This window comes from Notamacropus eugenii, chromosome 4 (assembly GCF_028372415.1).
Source record: "Notamacropus eugenii isolate mMacEug1 chromosome 4, mMacEug1.pri_v2, whole genome shotgun sequence".
Classification (NCBI taxonomy): domain Eukaryota; kingdom Metazoa; phylum Chordata; class Mammalia; order Diprotodontia; family Macropodidae; genus Notamacropus; species Notamacropus eugenii.
The window spans coordinates 199843307-199861694 of NC_092875.1; the positions used below are offsets into that span (position 1 = coordinate 199843307).

Genomic DNA, 18388 nt, shown 5'->3' on the forward strand with positions numbered 1-18388 from the left:
TAGGCAGGAAAGATCTTAACTCTTCCTCCCTTTCCCCCCCATGAATCTTATATTAATATTACAGGGGAGGACCCAGGGGTATGCTAGAGCCAGTTCTAACTCACTGAGGAAAGCATCTTGAAAATCTGCAAATCCTACCTATCAAGGCTTGACTTATTTTTTCTAATTGTCTAGAGTTTAAATGAGGAAGAAAATGTTAATGAGGCAGATTAAATTTAAAAGTGTGTCATGTGTACATTTCTTTTGGAAAGCCAGATTTACCAGCTAATAATCCTGGCTAACCACTGGGGAGGTGGAAAGATTTCATAGAAGTGGCCTCTGAGCTCAGTTGAGTAGGCAGGCAAATAGGCGGCATAGAGGATAGACTGCCATACTTGGAACAAGGAAGACCTGAATTCAACTTCTGCCTCAGATCCCTACTAGCTGTGTGACCCTGAGCAAGTCCTTTGATGTCTCTTACCCTTAGTTTCCTCATCTCTAAAATGGGATCAGTTGTTGTAAAGATTAAATATCTGTAAAGCATTTTTTACAAACCTTCAATCATGATGTTAATGTTAGTAATTATTATTATCATTGGAAGATTCTGGAATGATTTGCTAGTTCCTTCTCCAGCTCATTTTACAGATGAGGAAACTGAGGCAAACAGGGTTAAGTGACTTGTTCAGGGTCTCAAAGCTAGTGTCTGAGGTCGAATTTTAACTCAGGTCTTCCTGAATCCAGGTCTGAAGCATATCTATCCAGGTTCTGCTACCGAGGCATATTGTGTGTCTCCCCCCCCACCCTCCTCAAGCGGATAGGGGTTGGGAGCTCGGCAGAGGTAAAACTCTCACAGTAATCCATTCTCGGGGAGGTTTTCGAACCCCCCCCCCCCCCCAAGACTTCTTGAATGGAATTTGTTTAGTATTCGGGGCCTGAGCCAGAAAGGAACAATGACATTTCTGTAGACCATCCGAAGATATTTCACTCCCCCTCCCACTCTGCCCCCGTCCCCCGCGATTTTATCTATTCTTGACTTTCCAAGTTAAAAAATTTTTAAATAGGGAATGCATTTTTCTCCTTTTCTTTTTCCCCTTGTGGTTTTCATTGCTATGCTTAGCTTAAATAAATACCCAAGGGAGCAGGAAAAACAAAAAACAAACCCAAAAAACCCACCCCAAAAAACCAAAACAAAAATAGTAATACTTCTTTAGAAGGGATGGTGGATGAAAGGAAACAAAGGCCGAGCAGACCCTCGATCTCGCGGGTCGCTGAAGCCGGGAAGCTTGGCCGGGGTAGGTGTTCCACGGTGCGGTGCACATTTCACTGGCCAGAAAACCCGGCTTGCAGTTTCCCGAGCTTTGTGTGGCTTTGCCTCGGGTTCAGGAATTTCGCCGCTGAACTGCTGACAACAGAGCGCGCGTCCTCTGCCGGTGACGAGCCTGCTAAGGCAGCGGCATGGGCAGCAGCCGCAGCAGCCAGCTTCCCGACTCCAGGGAAATGGAATGATGAAGGGGAGGAGAAAAAGGGGGCGGGTTCTCCAGTGAGGCGGAGCAATACGTGCAGGCGTCTGCCCTCCTCGCTTCTCTTCCCATTGAGTCACGGCGCGCTGCGAGCCCTGTTGGGGCGATTTTTACCTACCCGAGCCTGGGGAGAACGGAGAGACTGAGGCGGGCGTTCCAGTCAGAGCGCTGGGGCGAAGTGGAGACTTCTCTCGGGGCTGCGGCGTTCCAAAGAAAGATCAAATCGCCTGCAGTCGGGGGACCAGCCACAGGCGGGGGAGGGGGGCGCTTTTCCCACATACGGATCAGCTTTTTGCAGCCCTTGTGGAACAAGGGCGAAGAAGAGAGATAACCGGGACCGAAAAAATGAATCGGAGTTTTAATAAATCTCAGAGTCTGCGGTTTTTCGATTGCAACGCAGTGGAAGTCAAGAGTAAGGTAAGCAAGGCTGAATGCCAGCCCCCAGTCCTGTTTCAGCCCTCTCTCCCTCTTTCCCCCTTGCAAATGAATGGAGATTCTTTGGCGTTTTGTGACTTTAGAAAAGTGGGAGGCGAGAGAATTATTAGTGACAACTTTTTTTGCGCTCTTTTGATGTTTCTGAGATCAAGTAACAGGTCCACCTTTTTCTCCTCCGGGGTTGTGCTGGGGAATCCGAGGAATGTGCGACCTCTCCTGCAAACCGCAATGGGGACTGAGGGTCCCCCCTCTGCAACCCAGAGAGCGAGGGAGAAGTTTTGTTGCAGTGTAAGCCTGTGTTTGGGGTTCGCTGCTCTCAGATTTCAGCAGCCACAGTGCAACCAGCCAGGCTCGTAGATTCCCTGTCTATCCACTGTCTTCCTTGTGGAGTTAAAAGCTTGGATTTGCAACTGGGGGGAGATTCCCGTTAGATCTGAGCGCGTCCGTAGGGCAGGGAAACTATGGAAAAAATGTTACTGCTGCCGACCCACTCAATTTAAATTTGCTCTTTTGTTTAGTCGGACTGAGAAGCAACCCGAGACGCGGAGGCTAGAGAGGAGGGCGGCATTTCTTGGGCTAACCATCGTTTTGGGGGTTGGACTGACAGTCTGAGGGCTTATTGGGGATTAGGATCAATGGATGGAAGATTTGGGGGTCGGGGACGGGAAGGACCCCCTCCTATAAGCTCCAAGGGGAGAAATGTTTCCAAAAAGAAGGAATCCAGATACCCCCTCACTTTTCCCCTCTCCATCTCCCCTCCCAAGTCTGCCCTGCTGGCTCCCTTCTTTCTTCTCTGCCCCCCACCCCCGCTAGCTGTTTGTGCCCCTGGCTGGGGCAGTTTACTGAAGGCTTCTGGCGGATCCTAACTAGTGAGTCAGTCTCGCCTGCCTGCCTGCACTGAGCCCAGCTCGTTTGCTTCTGAGAGCTTGTTTAAACTTGTTTGTTGTGTGTGTGTGTGTGTGTGTGTGTGTGTGTGTGTGTAAGTGTAATCGTCTGATGTGTGTGTGTGTAATCGTCTGATATGATCTGCCCAATTCTCTCTTCTGTGGGGGAAGGTTCTCTTCCCTTCCTTGCTTTCATCTGCAGACGCGCTTGTCTGTGTCGGGTCATTATCTCCTGGAGAGACTGTGCGGGCTCCTCTGGACCCGAGGCTCTTTGTGGGTGGGGGTAGGGGAAGGCAGTGAGGTACATTGAAGGTTTGCTTCTCTGCGTCTTTGGAGACTATTGCATTCGCGACTTCTCTGTTATTCCTGGAAACCAGCCGAAACTGTCGAAGCTTCCCCACGTCGTGGGGCGCCCGCGGGATTGTAAACCCGTCAGGTCACTACTGCTTTGGCCGGCCGGGATTCGCTAGCAGTACGTGCTGCAGGGGGCCCAGGGGCGAGGAAGAGTGGAGAACCCTTGGCTGGGACGACAAGGCCAGCACTTTAGGTGTTCATAGTGTTAGAACTAGATCTAGATACGAGAGAGTCTTGAACCTGCTTCCCCCCCAAGATTCAATTCACATCTTCAGAGGGTGAAAGAAGAGCCCGGGGCCCGCTCCCGAATTCCAGAACGGCAGGAGGTAGACAAACGTTAGACATTCTGTAACAGGCACTACATACTTATTCTCTTTCATTCTGCTGTAGAAGCAAGATGGTCAGGAGGAAGCTGGATGTAATCTTCTCCAACCCCCCTTTAAAGCAAACTGCAGATTCTGTCATTCCCCCCTCTTCCACCTCTTTTGGAAGTATCCACATGAAATCTACCAAGCCTGTGCTGAGTTAAGTGGAGGCACATTACAAACAATACAGTTTAAAATCCTTTGGTTTCTTGAAGGTAGGTGAGTGGGTGCTGACTTCTCAGGGACCTGAGCAAGAGCCATTCATCCAATCAGAAGTAACCTGTCCCTTTGCTTACTCCTAAAACAAATAACCTGCAGGATTCCTTGGAAGCTAAGGCTTTATTACCAAGCAGAGAAGAGTTATTAAAGGGATTTGTTTTGTGAAGTTTGGATTCAGTAGGCCACATTTGAGGACCTAGAGGGTCATGTGTGACTTTGAGACTGCAGGTTCCCCACTACTGGGTGGTGATTTGCCCCATCCCTTGAAGTAGCTTTAGCTATCATCTCTGTACAGATGACAGAACTCTGTCATCAGCTCTCACTTCTATCATGCTCTAGAAACACATCTGCATCACCTACAGGACACCTTTACCAGGTTTTCTTGCCAGCACTTGGAACTCAATGGGTTTAAAACTGAACTGTTTATCTGTCCCCTAAACTTTCTGATGTCACTTTTCGTCATTGATACCACTGTTCACCTGGACTCCCACCTTAGAAATCTTGCTGTTATCTCCTACTCCTTCCTCTCCTTGGCCTCTCAGTTACCAGCTCTTATCAATTGTGCCTCAGCAGTATCTCTTACATTTGACCATTCTTTTCTGTTCCTACCACCACCATCCTGGTACAGGTCTTCCTTACCACCAACCTGAACTGTTGCAATAGCTTAACAAGTATTCCTTCCTTATCTTCCCTCCTCTGTCAGTCCATCCTTCCTAAGGCATAAAGCTCTTCATGGCACTCCTCTGGCCAAAATCCTGTAGTATCTTCTTGTTGGTTGCTGAGTAGTTTGCATGATGAAACATGTAAGCTCAGCATCTGAGGTCTTCCACAACCTGGCACCATATTGTCTTTCCAGCCTTATCTCATACGGCTCCTTTTGATCTGCTCTGTGAGCCCCCCAAACTGGACTCCTTGTTCCTATACATGTCCTGTGCTTTCCTTTATCTGTAATGCCCCCAACTTTTCCATTACCCTGGCTTCTCTCCATCCTTTAAAGCCCAGTTCAAATATCACCTTTTCTAGGGAACCTTTCCTGATCTGTCCCCACCTTTCCATCCACAAACACTTTGTAACTTTTGAAACTTGTTTTGTCTGACTTTGTCATGTCTAACTTTTTGTGACCCCATTTAGGCTTTTCTTGGCAAAGATACTGAAGTGATTTGCTATTTCCTTCACCAGCTCATTTTTCAGATGAGGAAACTGAGGCAAACCAGATTAGGTGACTTGCTTAGAGTCACGCAGTCTTCCTAACTCCAGGCTCTGCACTCTATGCACTTTGCCAGTTAGCTGCTCAACTCTTTTAGGTATTAATTTGTATTGTAGTTACTTGTATATGTGTAACATTCCTTTCCTCCTTTGTATCACTCGCTCCTCCCTCAAGCACAATGTGCTCTGTGAACATAGTATCTGGCTAATAAGTGTTTAGATTTAGGATCCGAGATAGGATCATAGATCTAGAGCTGGGAGGAACCTCAAAGGCAATCTAGTCCAAACCCATTATTTTAGGGGTGAGGAAATTGAAGCCAAAGGAAGTTAATTGATTGACCCAAGGTCGCACAGGTAGTAAGCATCAGAGGCAGAATTTGAACCCAGGTGCTTTGAATCCAAAGTCAGTGCTTTTTCACTGCCTACACTATTTCTCTAGGGTCACTGTCTGTCTGTCCGTGTTCATCCTTTGTTTTCAAAGAAGACTGTGACATCAGAGAAATGATGACTTGACTGGCACTTAAGTTTGTTTTGAGTGAGGGAGGGCTGTGCAGGGTCACCAGCCTCACTTTCCCTTCCTGAATCATTTGGATCCAGTGACCAGGTATTTATCAGGAAGTCTGGAGAAGGCCCAGGATGCAGTGGGAGACCTTAGCCTATTCAGGTACTCAGAGTGAGGTGTCTGACATTTAGTGAATAGGCCTCTTTAAGAAGTGATCAGCGAATGACCCTTTAGATACACAATGGATAGAGTGCTGAGTCTGAAATCAGGAAGACTCATCTTCCTGAATTCAAATCTGACTTCAGACACTTCCTAGCTGGGTAATCCTAGGCAAGTCACTTTAACGTTGTTTGCCTCAGTTTTCTCATCTGTTAAAATGAGCTGGAGAAGGAAATAGCAAATCACTTCAGTATCTTTGCCAAGAAAACCCCCAAATGGGGGTAATGAAGAGTGGGACATGATTAAACAACAAATACTATTTCTAACATTGGGGATCTCTAGAACCTGGGTATAAAGAGGCAGTGTGGTATAACTGGATTTGGAATCAGAGAACCTGGATTTAAATCATTGCTGTACTGCTTACTACCAGAGCATTTTCCTCATCTGTGATGGGGTGGGACTAGATCATCTCTAAGATTCCTTCTATCTCTAGAACCCAAGATCCCAAGTTGGAATGCAGTACTCATCTCTGTACCTTAAAGCATGGGAAACAAGAGGAACCCAAGGGAGGGAGCAGGGAAAGAGAAAGATAAAAAACAGTTGGTAAATATTCATTGGCTGTTCATAGAACACCTATCTTCATCGCTCTGTGAGTTTATGTTCCCCAGGGTTTTTAAAGCTGGCTTTATTTGAGGACTTGGGAAGGTGCAGCTGAAGGTAGAGATTGTTACTCACCAGTATTTATATATGGATGTGAGAAGTGACTAACTATTCCAGTAGATGGTCTTGGATGGTCTTGGTGCTGAACCCAAGGAACCATAGTAGTCTTAATAGTGTAAAAAAGTAGAGAGATATGATTTTGTTTATTTTAACTCTCTGCCTTTTAGTTTTTATTACTTATTAGCAATTATTGTCTTACGTGGCAGAGACTGTGCTAGATGCTAGCTATATAAATACAATGGATGAAACAATCCCTGCTCACAAGTAATTTGTATTCTTATGGGAGAAGAACGTGTACATGTATGAGTATAATCACTGAAAAACTTATTTTAACCCTGATGTTTCTGTACTTATACTTGCTTGTTTATATCATTTCACTGTCCTTGGCACATCGTGCCTGTTGGTTGATTCCAGTTCTCTGTTCTTCAAAATTAAAAGATATACCTGAAAAGAGTTTATAAAGAATGTTTTCTGAAAACCCAAATACAGTCATGATAATGATAATACACATTTATATAGTACTATATATGTATACTAAGCTTGTCTCTGAAATATGTTGCTCATCATATTTTTTTTCCATTTTAAGTGGATCTCCCCCCCCACCCCAAAGATCTGCCTCATTCACATAACTAATAAGTGTCATAACCAGAATTTGAAGGCAGGTCCTTTTGGATGCTGTCACCTTTGGTGTCCTGTATAGAGTTGCATTTAAGGAGTTCATGGCATTTTTGTGGTTTTCTTTTTCTTTTGTTTCTATAAACAGTAAACTGGAGAGTCTGACAGCTGCCCTGTATCATTTCAGAATGCCCCCCCGTTGACTGTTCTCTAACCCTGGATATTACTTCCAGTACCAGGTGTTAAAGTAATCAGACTACTCTTGTTGTATGCTACCAGGCTCAACTATTACCAATTCTCCCCTGTCTTGAAAGAAAGAAACAAACCTCTTGCATCCCACACTCGGAGACCAATTCTGCTCTTGTCACTTCTTTTCCTATCAAAGCTAACTTATTTGGGACTTTTGCTAGATTCAAAGAAAGTCTTCATAAGTAATATCTGATAGTATTTGGGGGTATCACATCAGCGCATAGATTTTTAAGCCACTCCAGGCTGTGGTGTAGTTCTTATTTCCAAATGTTTTGAATAAACAATGACTTTTTTCCCTAGGAATATTCATCCTGAAGTATTTGGCATGTATTCTCTGAAAATGGGTCAGTGGGTCCTGAAGCATGATATGGACTGAGCAGGCCACTTGGCAGGCTCTGAAGGGACAGTAGGATGTTAAGAATTTCATCCAAGTGTTTTATCCTGGCACTCGAGATTTCTTTATCTTTCTGGCTCTGGTTTTTGGCAGCAGTGGTCCAGAGTGCTCCAACTCTGCAAGTTACACATCCCTTCCGCACTATGTTTCATGGCTCCTTTTGGAATGGGGATTGAATAAAAGAGCTCTTTTCCATCAGGTAGTGGCTTTCCTTGCATCATCAAGGGCTGGTTCAGAACTGTCCCAACATGGTTAGACTCACCTGCCAGTGTAAACTACACCCCTTTTAGACATTTTGGCGTGTGTGTGTGTGTGTGTGTGTGTGAGTGAGAGAGAGTATGTGATATAGAGACAGGTTTGGTTACCTGTTTTGGGAAGTAGCATCTAGACAAGAATCTTATCAAGTTACTGGTGGGGCTCATCTGCTAGGCTGGAAATAGCGTTCCCTCTCCTATGATCCTCAGAATACTATGTCTTACTTCCTTGTCTTGTTCTTGTGTGGCTTCTACTACTACTACTACTACTACTACTACTACCACCACCACCACTACCACCACCACCACCACCACTACTACTACTACTACTACTACCACTACTACCACTACCACTCCTACCACCATTACTAGTAATAATAAGTATAATGTTGTTTAGTAATTTTCAGTCTGACTCTTTGTGACCTCTTCAGAGGTTTTCTTGGCAAAGATACTAGAGTGTTTGCCATTTCCTTCTCCAGCTCATTTTGCAAATGGGGAAACTGAGGGAAACAGGGTTAAGTGTCTTGCCCAGGATTACACAGCTAGTAGGTACTTATGGCTTGATTTAAACTCAAGGCTTCCTGACTCCAGGCCCTGAACTCTATGTATTGGGGCTACCTAGCTGCCCAATAATAACAATAGCCAGTATTTATATAGAACTTTTAAGTTTGCAATGCACTTTACAAGTGTTTTCTCATTTGATCCTCACAATAACCCTGTGGGATGGGTGCTGTTATCTCATTTTCACAGCTGGGGAAGCCAACATAGAGAACAGTTAAGTGACTTGCCCAAGGTCACAATAACTAGTAAGTGTCTGTGGCAAGATTTAAACATGCTCTAGGGTTCTATCAGCTATGATGTGGACAAATCTGCTCATGGTCATGATGGAGTTTCTTGAGTTGCGAAGAGTGCTGGACTTGGAATCAGGATAGTGGGCCTTGCTGTTTATTACCTTGAGCATTACCATTTATTACCTTATTTATTACCATTTGATTTTGGATTTGAATTTCCTGATCTTATAAAATTAGGAAGTTCGACTAAATTACATCTAAATCCCCTTCTAGCTCTAAAACTATGAATCCATGATGTCCAGTGAGCTGATTGAAGAATTTCATTTCTAGGTTTCCTTTTTTTAAAGAATGATTTGATTTGATTTTTTCTCAGTTATATGTAAAAGGTTTTTAACATTCATTTTTTATGATTTTTGAACTCCAAATTCCTTCTCATCCTCCCTTCCTGGAGAAGGCAAGCACTTTGGGGTAAATTATACATATGCGGTCACGCAAAACATAATTTCCATATTAGCCATGTTGCAAAAGAGAACACAAACAAAAGAAAAGAAAAATAAAGTAAAAAAGTATGCTTTGATCTGCATTCATACTCCATCACTTCATTCTCTAGAGGTAGGATAGCATTTTTCATCACAAATCCTTTGAAGTTGTCTTGTATTATTTTATTACTGGGAAATAACTAAGTCATTCACAGTTGATCATCATACAGTATTGCTGTTAATGTGTGCAATGATCTCTTGACTGTGTTCACTTCACTTTTCATCAGTTCATGTAAGTCTTCCCAGGTTTTCCTGAAACTATCTTGCCCCTCATTTCTTATAGCACAATAGGATTCCATCATAATCATATAATTGTTCAATCATTCCCCAATTGATGGGCATCCCTTCAATTTTCTTTTTTTTTTTTTGCCACCACAGAAAGAGCGGCTGTAAACATTTTTGTATATATAGATTCTACCCCTGCCCCTTTTTGAGATCTCTTTGGGCTACAGTCTTAATAGTGTTATTGCTCGGTCAAAGAGTATACACAGTTTTATAGCCCTTTGGGCATAGTTCCAAATGGCTCCCCAGAGTGGTTGGATCCATCACAACTCCACCAACAGTGCATTAGTGTCCCAATTTTCCCACATTTCCTCCAACATTTGTTATTTTCCTTTTCTGTTGTTTTAATTTGCATTTCTCTAATCAAATGATTTAGAGCATTTTTTCATGACTAGATAGCTTTGATTTCTTCTTCTGAACCACTTCTAAATTTTAGCAGAGGTGCTTGACAAGTGGGGCATCTCCACCTTGCTAAGCTTGTTTAGTTGTCTTGTTGAATTCTTTGATCTTTTACCTCCTAGACCTTTCCCAATACATACATCTCACCCCCACCCCCATGTAATATTCCACATCTTACCGTTCCACTTCTCTACTGAGAAGGGAGAGGTATGTTTCTTCATCTCTCTCCTAGAAATTGTGTTGATTGCTGCCTTTTAATCTGACTTCAATCTTTTGGTGGAGTTTTAGTTTACATTATTGTAGTCATGGTGAACATTGTACTCCTACTTTTGCTTTTCTTGATCTGTATCAATTCGTACAAGTTTGCTTTGGTTTGAGGAGCTGTCTGGAAAAGAGCTTTGTTTATTATCATAATACATTACATACATTTAAGCTGTTGCTAGTATCATCATCATATCAATAACTGTTAACATCCAACACAGTCTGGTGGGGTGAGTGGTTGGCTGCACTCCTAAAAATGTTAATACCAACCTTTCTACCATGCTGTTTCCTCTTTTGTAAAACGAGGGTGCTAGACTAGATGCCTGATCCCTTTCAGCTGGAATGCTGTGATCCTACAACCATGAACTTGAAAATCAAGACTTAAGATCTAAGCCAGGATTTCATGCCTGGAATAAGAGAGAGCTCTCTCAGTCTACGTGTACCTGGGTCCCTTGAGAAGTTCCAGAAGATGAGTTATATTTAGGTTACCTTGTCATTGAGGATGACTGGTTCCGTCTTGAGAGGGAGAAGATCAGCGTTTTTTGCACCTAGTAGTTAAGAGTTTGCCAGTTGTTTGGACATTGTTCTAGGGAATTCTTGCTGAATGGCATAGCAAAAGAGGCTGAACATATTGTAGCTAAACTCCAGTCTTTCCCCTGAGTTTTTAGCTCATTGTGTTCTGAGTGCCTCCATGCCAAATGGGAGTTGAAGGAGAATTTGAATGTTTAGTTATTTTTTATCTAAAGCACCAAGTCAAAACCAACAAAAACGGTGAGAAGCCTGCCCATAGACAGCTAGTCTTACCCCTGTTTTCACAGAAATGAACATGTTGAGAGTCACAACTGGAAGTTTTCTTTGTCTGTAAAATGAGTAGGTTGAACTAGATCTTTTCTAAGGTGCTTCCTGTTCTAAATCCAGTGTTTTATAAGGATTTGATTTTTAAATCTATAAATGTCCCTATTGCACTGCTAAATAAATTAGCTCTAAGGCCTTTTCCCTTACTAAATCGCCAGGAGGGCAGGGATTGTGGCTTATCTAAGCTTTATATCTTCTAGTACCTTGAACAGGGAGTAAGTTCCTTCTTGTACTAGGTTCAAATGCCAAACATACATTTGCCTAAAAGACTATGTTACAGAGAACTCACACAAAGCAAGCACCGACACAGAGGTTAGAAGAAGCAATACAAAGGCACTCTCAAGGTGTCTCTGAAGAACTTTGGTGTAGATTGTGAGACATGGGAGACGCTGGCACAGGACTGCCCAGTATGGTTTGCCCGCATCAAAGAAGGCACTGTACTCTGTGAGCAAAGCAGAACTGAAGTAGCTCAAAAGAAACAGGAGATGAACAAGTATAGAGCCCTCTCCTTCCCAAATGCGCATAGGGGCTATTTCTGTTTGACTTGTGGTAGAACCTTCTGAGTTTGTATTGGTCTGATCAATCACAGTCACACTGTACCTTGACCCCAACATCTTGATTTTGTTTTGGATTTCTTCAAGTAAGAAAGACAGTAACAGGTGCTTAATAAATGTTTGTTGAATTAAAGTATTCACAAATATAAAAAACAGGGACACTGATGCTTATTTCTCAGATACTGTGACAATTCAGCAGATTAGTCCTCTGTGTTGAGCTAGGGAGAGGACTAATAACCATAAGGAATATTAAGTTTGGAAAACCGATTTGGTCATGAATATGAGGTTGGACAATTCAAAACACTACTATTCTTTTTTTCTCTCTCTCTTTTAAAAATCTCCTTTTACCCTATAATTAATGGTTGGGAGGAGAGGGAGGGAAGGAGAGAAATCTTAAGTCCCCATGTGAAAGATCTTCCACAGTTGGGAATATATAGAGAGCTACAGACCCCAGCAGGGAGTATAAGTATCTGGCAAGACCTGTCGTCATCACTAGCTTTCCAGTTATTTGCTCATATTTCATCTCCAGCATCTGGAATGGGTGATTCTCTCTTAGGTTGGTTTGATGGCAGAGTAAAATATCTTTTCCCCTGTGGGTAAGCCCTTACCACAGATGGTTTCCAGAAGCTAGTCTCCAGCACCATATTCTCTCTGTGTGTGTCTCTCTCTCTCTCTGTGTCTCTCTCTCCCCACCTCCCTCTCCCTCTCTCCTTCCTCAGCATCCTTCCCCCCATGTCTCTTTGTTTCTGTTTCTCTCTGTTTAGTTCACCCTACAAACACACAGAAGTACTAGAATACTAGAGACCGTAAAGAATGCAGAATTTTGACATTTTAATATTTTTTAAATAACAAAATTCCATTTTCTTGTGCTTCTATCTTATCTCCCCCTCTCAAAAAAAGGGGGGGGGGGGAAGAAAAAAAGACCGCAACTTTTGTACCAAATATGCATAGGCAAGCTATATACAAGAAAGACATGTCTTAATCTGCACTCTGAGTCCATCCCCTCGCTGTCATGCGTCATCATGCTTCCTCTGGAATCCTTCCTTGATTAGAGCTCTTCAGTCTTTCAAAGTTGTTTGTCTTTACAATGTTGTAGTTATTGCATAAATTGTTCTGGTTCTGCTCTCTGCACTCTGGAATGCAGTAGTTCTTAAAGAGAAACTGCAGAAACAATTTCTGCACCCTAATTGGTTTAACACCTCTTTAAAAAAAAAGACAGATTTGTCAGGTAACTTGCTTAAAATAAGGGGGAGCCAATTGCCTTAAACTGAAATACCCTATTATGATATTTTGGAACTTCTAGTTTGAACGGATATCAAACTCAGTTGCATGAAATTTGGTCAAATACATTAATTTACTTATCCTCATCTCCTTGACAAGTCATTTCTTCTGTCAAGTACCCTCTCCCCTCCCCCCCACTCCATTTTTTTGTCTCCTGTTTTTGGTTCAGAAATAATTAGGGATTAGGGAGGCAGATTAATTTAGTGGCAAGGGCATGCAATTTGGAGTCTGTGGACCTGAGTTTGAATTGTGTCTCTTCTATCAACCACCTGTGTAATTTTCAAGATTTGTAAGATTTTCCTCAATTGTAAAAATAAAAGGGTTGGATTAGATCTGGGATTCTTAACTTTTTTTTTGTGTCCTGGACCCCTTTGGTATCTTATGAAGCTTATGAACCCCTTCTCAGAATGGGTTTAAATGCATAAATTAGAATACATAAGATTACAAAGCAAACCAGTTATATAGTTATCCATCTTTTTTTTAAAGACACTAGATTAAGGTGTCGTCTGGATAACATCTGCTTTCAGTAGGAAGAGGAAATAACAACTGTCACATTCTGGGCATTTTATAAATGCTTGTTAATTGGTTGAGCAGCTTTTGAGAATATTTTTAGAGAAATTTAAATAAGATAGTTCCTTTTAATCCTTGGTAATGTGGCTACTACTGTTGCTCTGACAGAATTCTCCAATTTCTCATAATGCACAATTGTAGGAAGAGCATGTCTTCGGGGTCATCTGGGCCAGCCAACTGCCTCCAGGCATGTTCCACACCTAAGTCATCTGGAACAGGTTGTAGGTTGTCTATCCTGTTTTTAGAGATCATTGGGGTTGATTGTTCCATAAACTTGCTTGTGAACTTAATTGAATTTGTAGATGGCCCTTTCTCTAAGTTCTGGTACCTTGACATTCACTCTAAGCCAGGAGGGTCCAAAATATAGCCATTAAGTGGAGTTTGGGCAGGGATCTATTATGGTCCAATCTATGGGCTTCAGAGTGAACTGGGTTTAAGGTTTGAAGGAAGGAAGGAAGTAAAGAAAGAGAGAAAGAAAAAGAAAGAAATCTAGCCAGTAAAACCCAAGTTAACTAGGCTGTTTCTGGTCATCAAAATTTATCTTCGTTTGGAGAGGAGGAGAGGGAGAGGACTGAACCCTGACCCTTTTAGGCTGTGGTCTTCTCAGGTACTCATACTGAATCATGGGTCATCTCCAGTCATCCTGATGAATATCCGGCCACTGGACCCAGATGGTTCAGGAAGAGAAAGTGAGACTGGTGACTTTGCACATCCCTCACTCAAATCAAAGTCAACTGCAAGTCATGTCACCATTCCCTGATGATTCCCTGATTCCTCTTCAAAAATGAAGGACAAACACAAGTCCTGCTCTTATTTAGTCCACAAAACTAAACAGTCTCTTATGGCTCTCTGCTAATCTGTATACCTTATTATATGGAAATTTATTTTCTTGATACCCAAATATAATCACTCAGACTTTTCCCTAGAGTCTTCCTCTATACTTTCTCTCACACCTATTTTTCTCTCTTTCACTACTATCAATCAATCATTAAACATTTATTAAGCACTTACTGTGTGCTAGGTACTGAAAAAACAAAAATGGTCAAAAGATAGTCCCTGTCCTCAAGGGGCTCACTATCTAAATGGGGAGACAATATGCAAACAAATATTCAGACAAGCTATATACAGCATAAAGAGGAAATAATTAGCAGACAGAAGGCACAAGAATTAAGAGGCACTGGGAAAAGCTTACTATAAAAGATAGTATTTTAATTGGTAGTTAAAGGAAGACCAAGAAGTCAGTAGGTGGAGTTGAGGAGGCAAGCAGGTCTAACCAGAGAAAATGCCTGGAGGTGAAAGATGGGATGTCTTGTTTGTAGAACAGTCAGGAGGCCAGTGTCACTGAATGAAAGAGTACATGTCGGAAGTAAGGTGTGTAAGAAGACTGGAAAGGTAGAGGAGAAGGGGAATAGGTTTGTAGAGTTTAAAATTCCAAAACAGGATTTTGTATTTTATTGTGGAGGCAATAGGGAGCCATTAGAGTTTATTGAGTAGGGGAGTGACATTGTCAGACCCATGCTTTAGGAAAATCACTTTGTTGGCTGAATAGAAGATGAATTACATAGAGTAGGGAGAAACTTGAGGCAGGCAGACCTGCCAGCAGGATAATTGCAGTAGGACACACGTGAGATGGTTGTGGGCCTCTATCTGAGGAGGGCAGGGAGTATTGGAAAGACTTTGCAAAGGTGTAATCAACAGATCTTGACCACAGATTAGATGTGGGGTGTGGTGACAGATAGTGAGGAAACAAGGATGACTTCTAGGTTGTGAGCCTGAAGGTCTGGGAAGATGGTGTTACCTTCTATAGTAACAGGGAAGGGAGGGAGGGACTGTTTAGGAGAAAAGATAGAATTCAGTTTTGGACATGCTTAGTTTAAGATGTCTACTGGATATCCAGGTCAAGATGTCTGAAACGCATTTGGAGATGTGAGATTGGAGGTCAACAGAGAGGTTGGAGCAGCACAGATAATTCACTGTTACCACTTCTGGACTATTGGAGTATTTCCCTAAAAGGCCTCTGAGCTCCTACCTTCTGCTGACTTTTCAATCCATCATGAGTATTACTTTCATCATGTTATTCTACCAAAAAATATTCAGTATCTAGAGGATCGAGTCCAAATTACTTAGTTTGGCACTCAAAGCCCTCCACAACTTGATCCCCCTCTAACTTTTCAGCTTTCTTCCTATATAAACCCTTCTCTTCAATTAAGTTGGTTTGAGTTCTGTCCTCCAGAACAAATTTTAAACATTGCTGTCCTTTCATACCCCATTTTCCCACTTGAGATGCCTTCCCCACCTCCCCTTTGCCTGTTGAAATTCCATATATCCTTCAACTCCCAGTTCAAATCCTGTCTCCTCTGACTTTAAAAAAAATGGTTTTTATTTTATTTTTTTCTCAGTTACATGTGAAAACAATTTTTAACATTCATTTTTTAAAATAATTTTTGAGTTCCAAATTTCCTCCTTCCCTTTTCTCTCCTTGAGAAGACAAGCATTTTAATATAGATTTTACATGTGAAGTCATTCAAAACACATTTCCACATTAGCCACGTTGCAAAAGAGAAAACACACACACAAAAGCAAGAAAAATATAGTTTTAAGAAAAAGTATGCTTTGATCTGCATTCAGACGATAGGTTCTTTCTCTGGATGTGGATGGCATTTTCATTATAAATCCTTTGAAATTATCTTGGATTGCAGTGTTACTGAGAACAGCTAAATCATACACAGTTGATCATTGTACAATATTGCTGTTACTGTGGACAATGTTCTCCTGGTACCGCTCACTTCACTTTGTATCGGTCCATGTAAGTCTTACCAGGTTTTTCTGAAACCATTTTGCTCATTTCTTATAGCACAATAGTATTCCATCATCTCTACTAATGCTTAAGAGACCCCTTTGGTAGTCTTGTGAAACCTCTGGACACCTTCTCAGAATTATTTTAAATATATGAAACAAAATACAAATTTTACAAAAAAACCAATTATATTGAAATATAGTTATGAAATTTTTTTTAAGTTTATGGACAACAGGTGATATCTAATAACCAAACCCAAAGTGATGACCTCTACCAAATTCTTGTAACGCATGTGTAAAACTCATCCTAGCATCTTTTCTTTATTCTGTTTTAATAATTTCCTGAATATATGGCTCATCCCATCTAGGACTGGAAACATATAAGGTTGTAGCTTTATATTTCCTGTCGTACTTAGAATAGAGACTTGCATATTGTAGGTACTCAGTGTTTATTACAAATATAAGATAAAAGGTGCCTCAAAAACTTCTAGTTCAATTCTGTCATTTTATTGAAGCCTAAGGAAGTCCAGAAATAATTAGCAGAGAGTCATATGGCTTATACATTGGTAAGATGAGGATTAGAACTCTGGTTTTCTGACTCCCCGCCTAACATATTTGCAGTCTCTCATAAAGAAATGTTGGTTGATTGACTTGTAAATTAAGGATCTAACTTAATATACATTACCTAAAGACTCATTGACAGAATTTCCTGGTTCCTTTAAAAGTATTCTGGGAAATTTTATAATTTCATTTAATGTTAAATTTCCATCTCCTCCATTTGGCTCAGGTTAGCTCATCCATTTCCAAAAGTCAGAGCCATTCACAGAATGCTAGGATATGGGGCCTAAGTCAAGGTTCCCAAGACTGGGTATAATGCCTGTTTTCTAGAGGGCCACATCACCCTCTGTCTCTTTTGTGAACAGGATGGTTTCTCACCTGTAAGGACATATTAACCAAAAGCCTGTTGTGTCAGGAATTGTGTGTTCATCCTGGTATCATTGCCGAAGAAGACCATGCCATCAGAGAAATAATGACATGACTTGCACTTGACTTTGTTTTGAATAACGGAGGGCTGCACAGGTCACCAGCCTCACTTCTCCTCCAGAGCCATCTGAATTCAGTGACCATGTATTCCTCAGGATGACTGGAGATGACCCAGGATGAGGCAGTTTGGGTTAAGTGAGTTGCCCAAGGTCACACAGCTAGTAAGTGTCAAGTGTCTGAGATGAGATTTGAACTCAGTTCCTCTTGACTGCTGCACTGGTGCTCTGTCCACTGCACTACTTGGAAGAATCCATTCAAGATTGTTGGTTTTGAGAAGTAACACTTTTTTGTTAGTAAATGTCTTGACTATCTATACCAATTTGCTGTGGCTTTGGGAAACGATATAGTAAAAAAAAGTACTGGTAGATTGTAAACGCCCTGAGATCAGGAACTATCTCTTCCTCCTCCTCCTCCACTCTGTATTCTCAGTGTCTTGCAGAATGTCTGGAACATTGTAAGCACTTAATAAATGCTTGTCAGCTGAGTAAATCAACATTTATTAATTGCTTCTTAGGTGTTGGGTGCTAATGTCTAAATCTTTCATTTTTATAGATGATGCCTACAGAGATTAATTGATTTACCCAGTATTTATATACTTGGTAAACATCAAATGTGGAATTCAAACCCAAGTCCCCTGAATCCAAAATTAATAACTTCCCCAGTGTGCCATGATACCTTTTGAAAATCAGTTATCTTTTCACTCCCAATGCCTTGCACATATTGGGTACTTAATAAGTACTTGGGTACTTCACTGACTTGTAGCTATTTCATCTTTTAGAGCCTCAATATCCTAATCTGTAAATTGGGGAGGGGGAACATTTTGCTTCCTCATAGGGTTGTAAATCCGCAAAGCACTATCTAGAATGTGACTCATCACAGTTCTGAGCAACAAATAAAGAGCTGCACATTCTTCTGCCATGGATTACAGGTGGGCAGATTTGCTAGAAGCAAGGTTGCAATAGTTGGTTTGAAGACATTCAACTTATTTTCAAAATGAAAACAACCTACGTACTTGGTACTCTTATTTTGCAATTCATTTAAAAACTATTTTAGTAGGAAATTATAATTTTTATCTGTAAAAAGTGATTGATATTCTTAAACATTATATTTCTTCTCTCAGTTACCTCTATCACAATAAAATCAATGGATTTTATGAAATAA

The 18388-nt window shown here is 41.5% G+C and overlaps 1 protein-coding gene across 1 annotated transcript in view; it reads left to right on the forward strand.

The window, feature by feature from the left end:
* The first annotated feature begins 1518 nt into the window (after positions 1–1518).
* PARD6G (par-6 family cell polarity regulator gamma) overlaps positions 1519–18388 on the forward strand; it is a 157372-nt gene continuing 140502 nt past the window's right edge. The window contains exon 1 of the mRNA XM_072604005.1: positions 1519–1916. Within this exon, the coding sequence (XP_072460106.1) occupies positions 1845–1916 (72 nt within the window). The 5' untranslated portion in view covers positions 1519–1844. The remainder of the gene's footprint in view (positions 1917–18388) is intronic.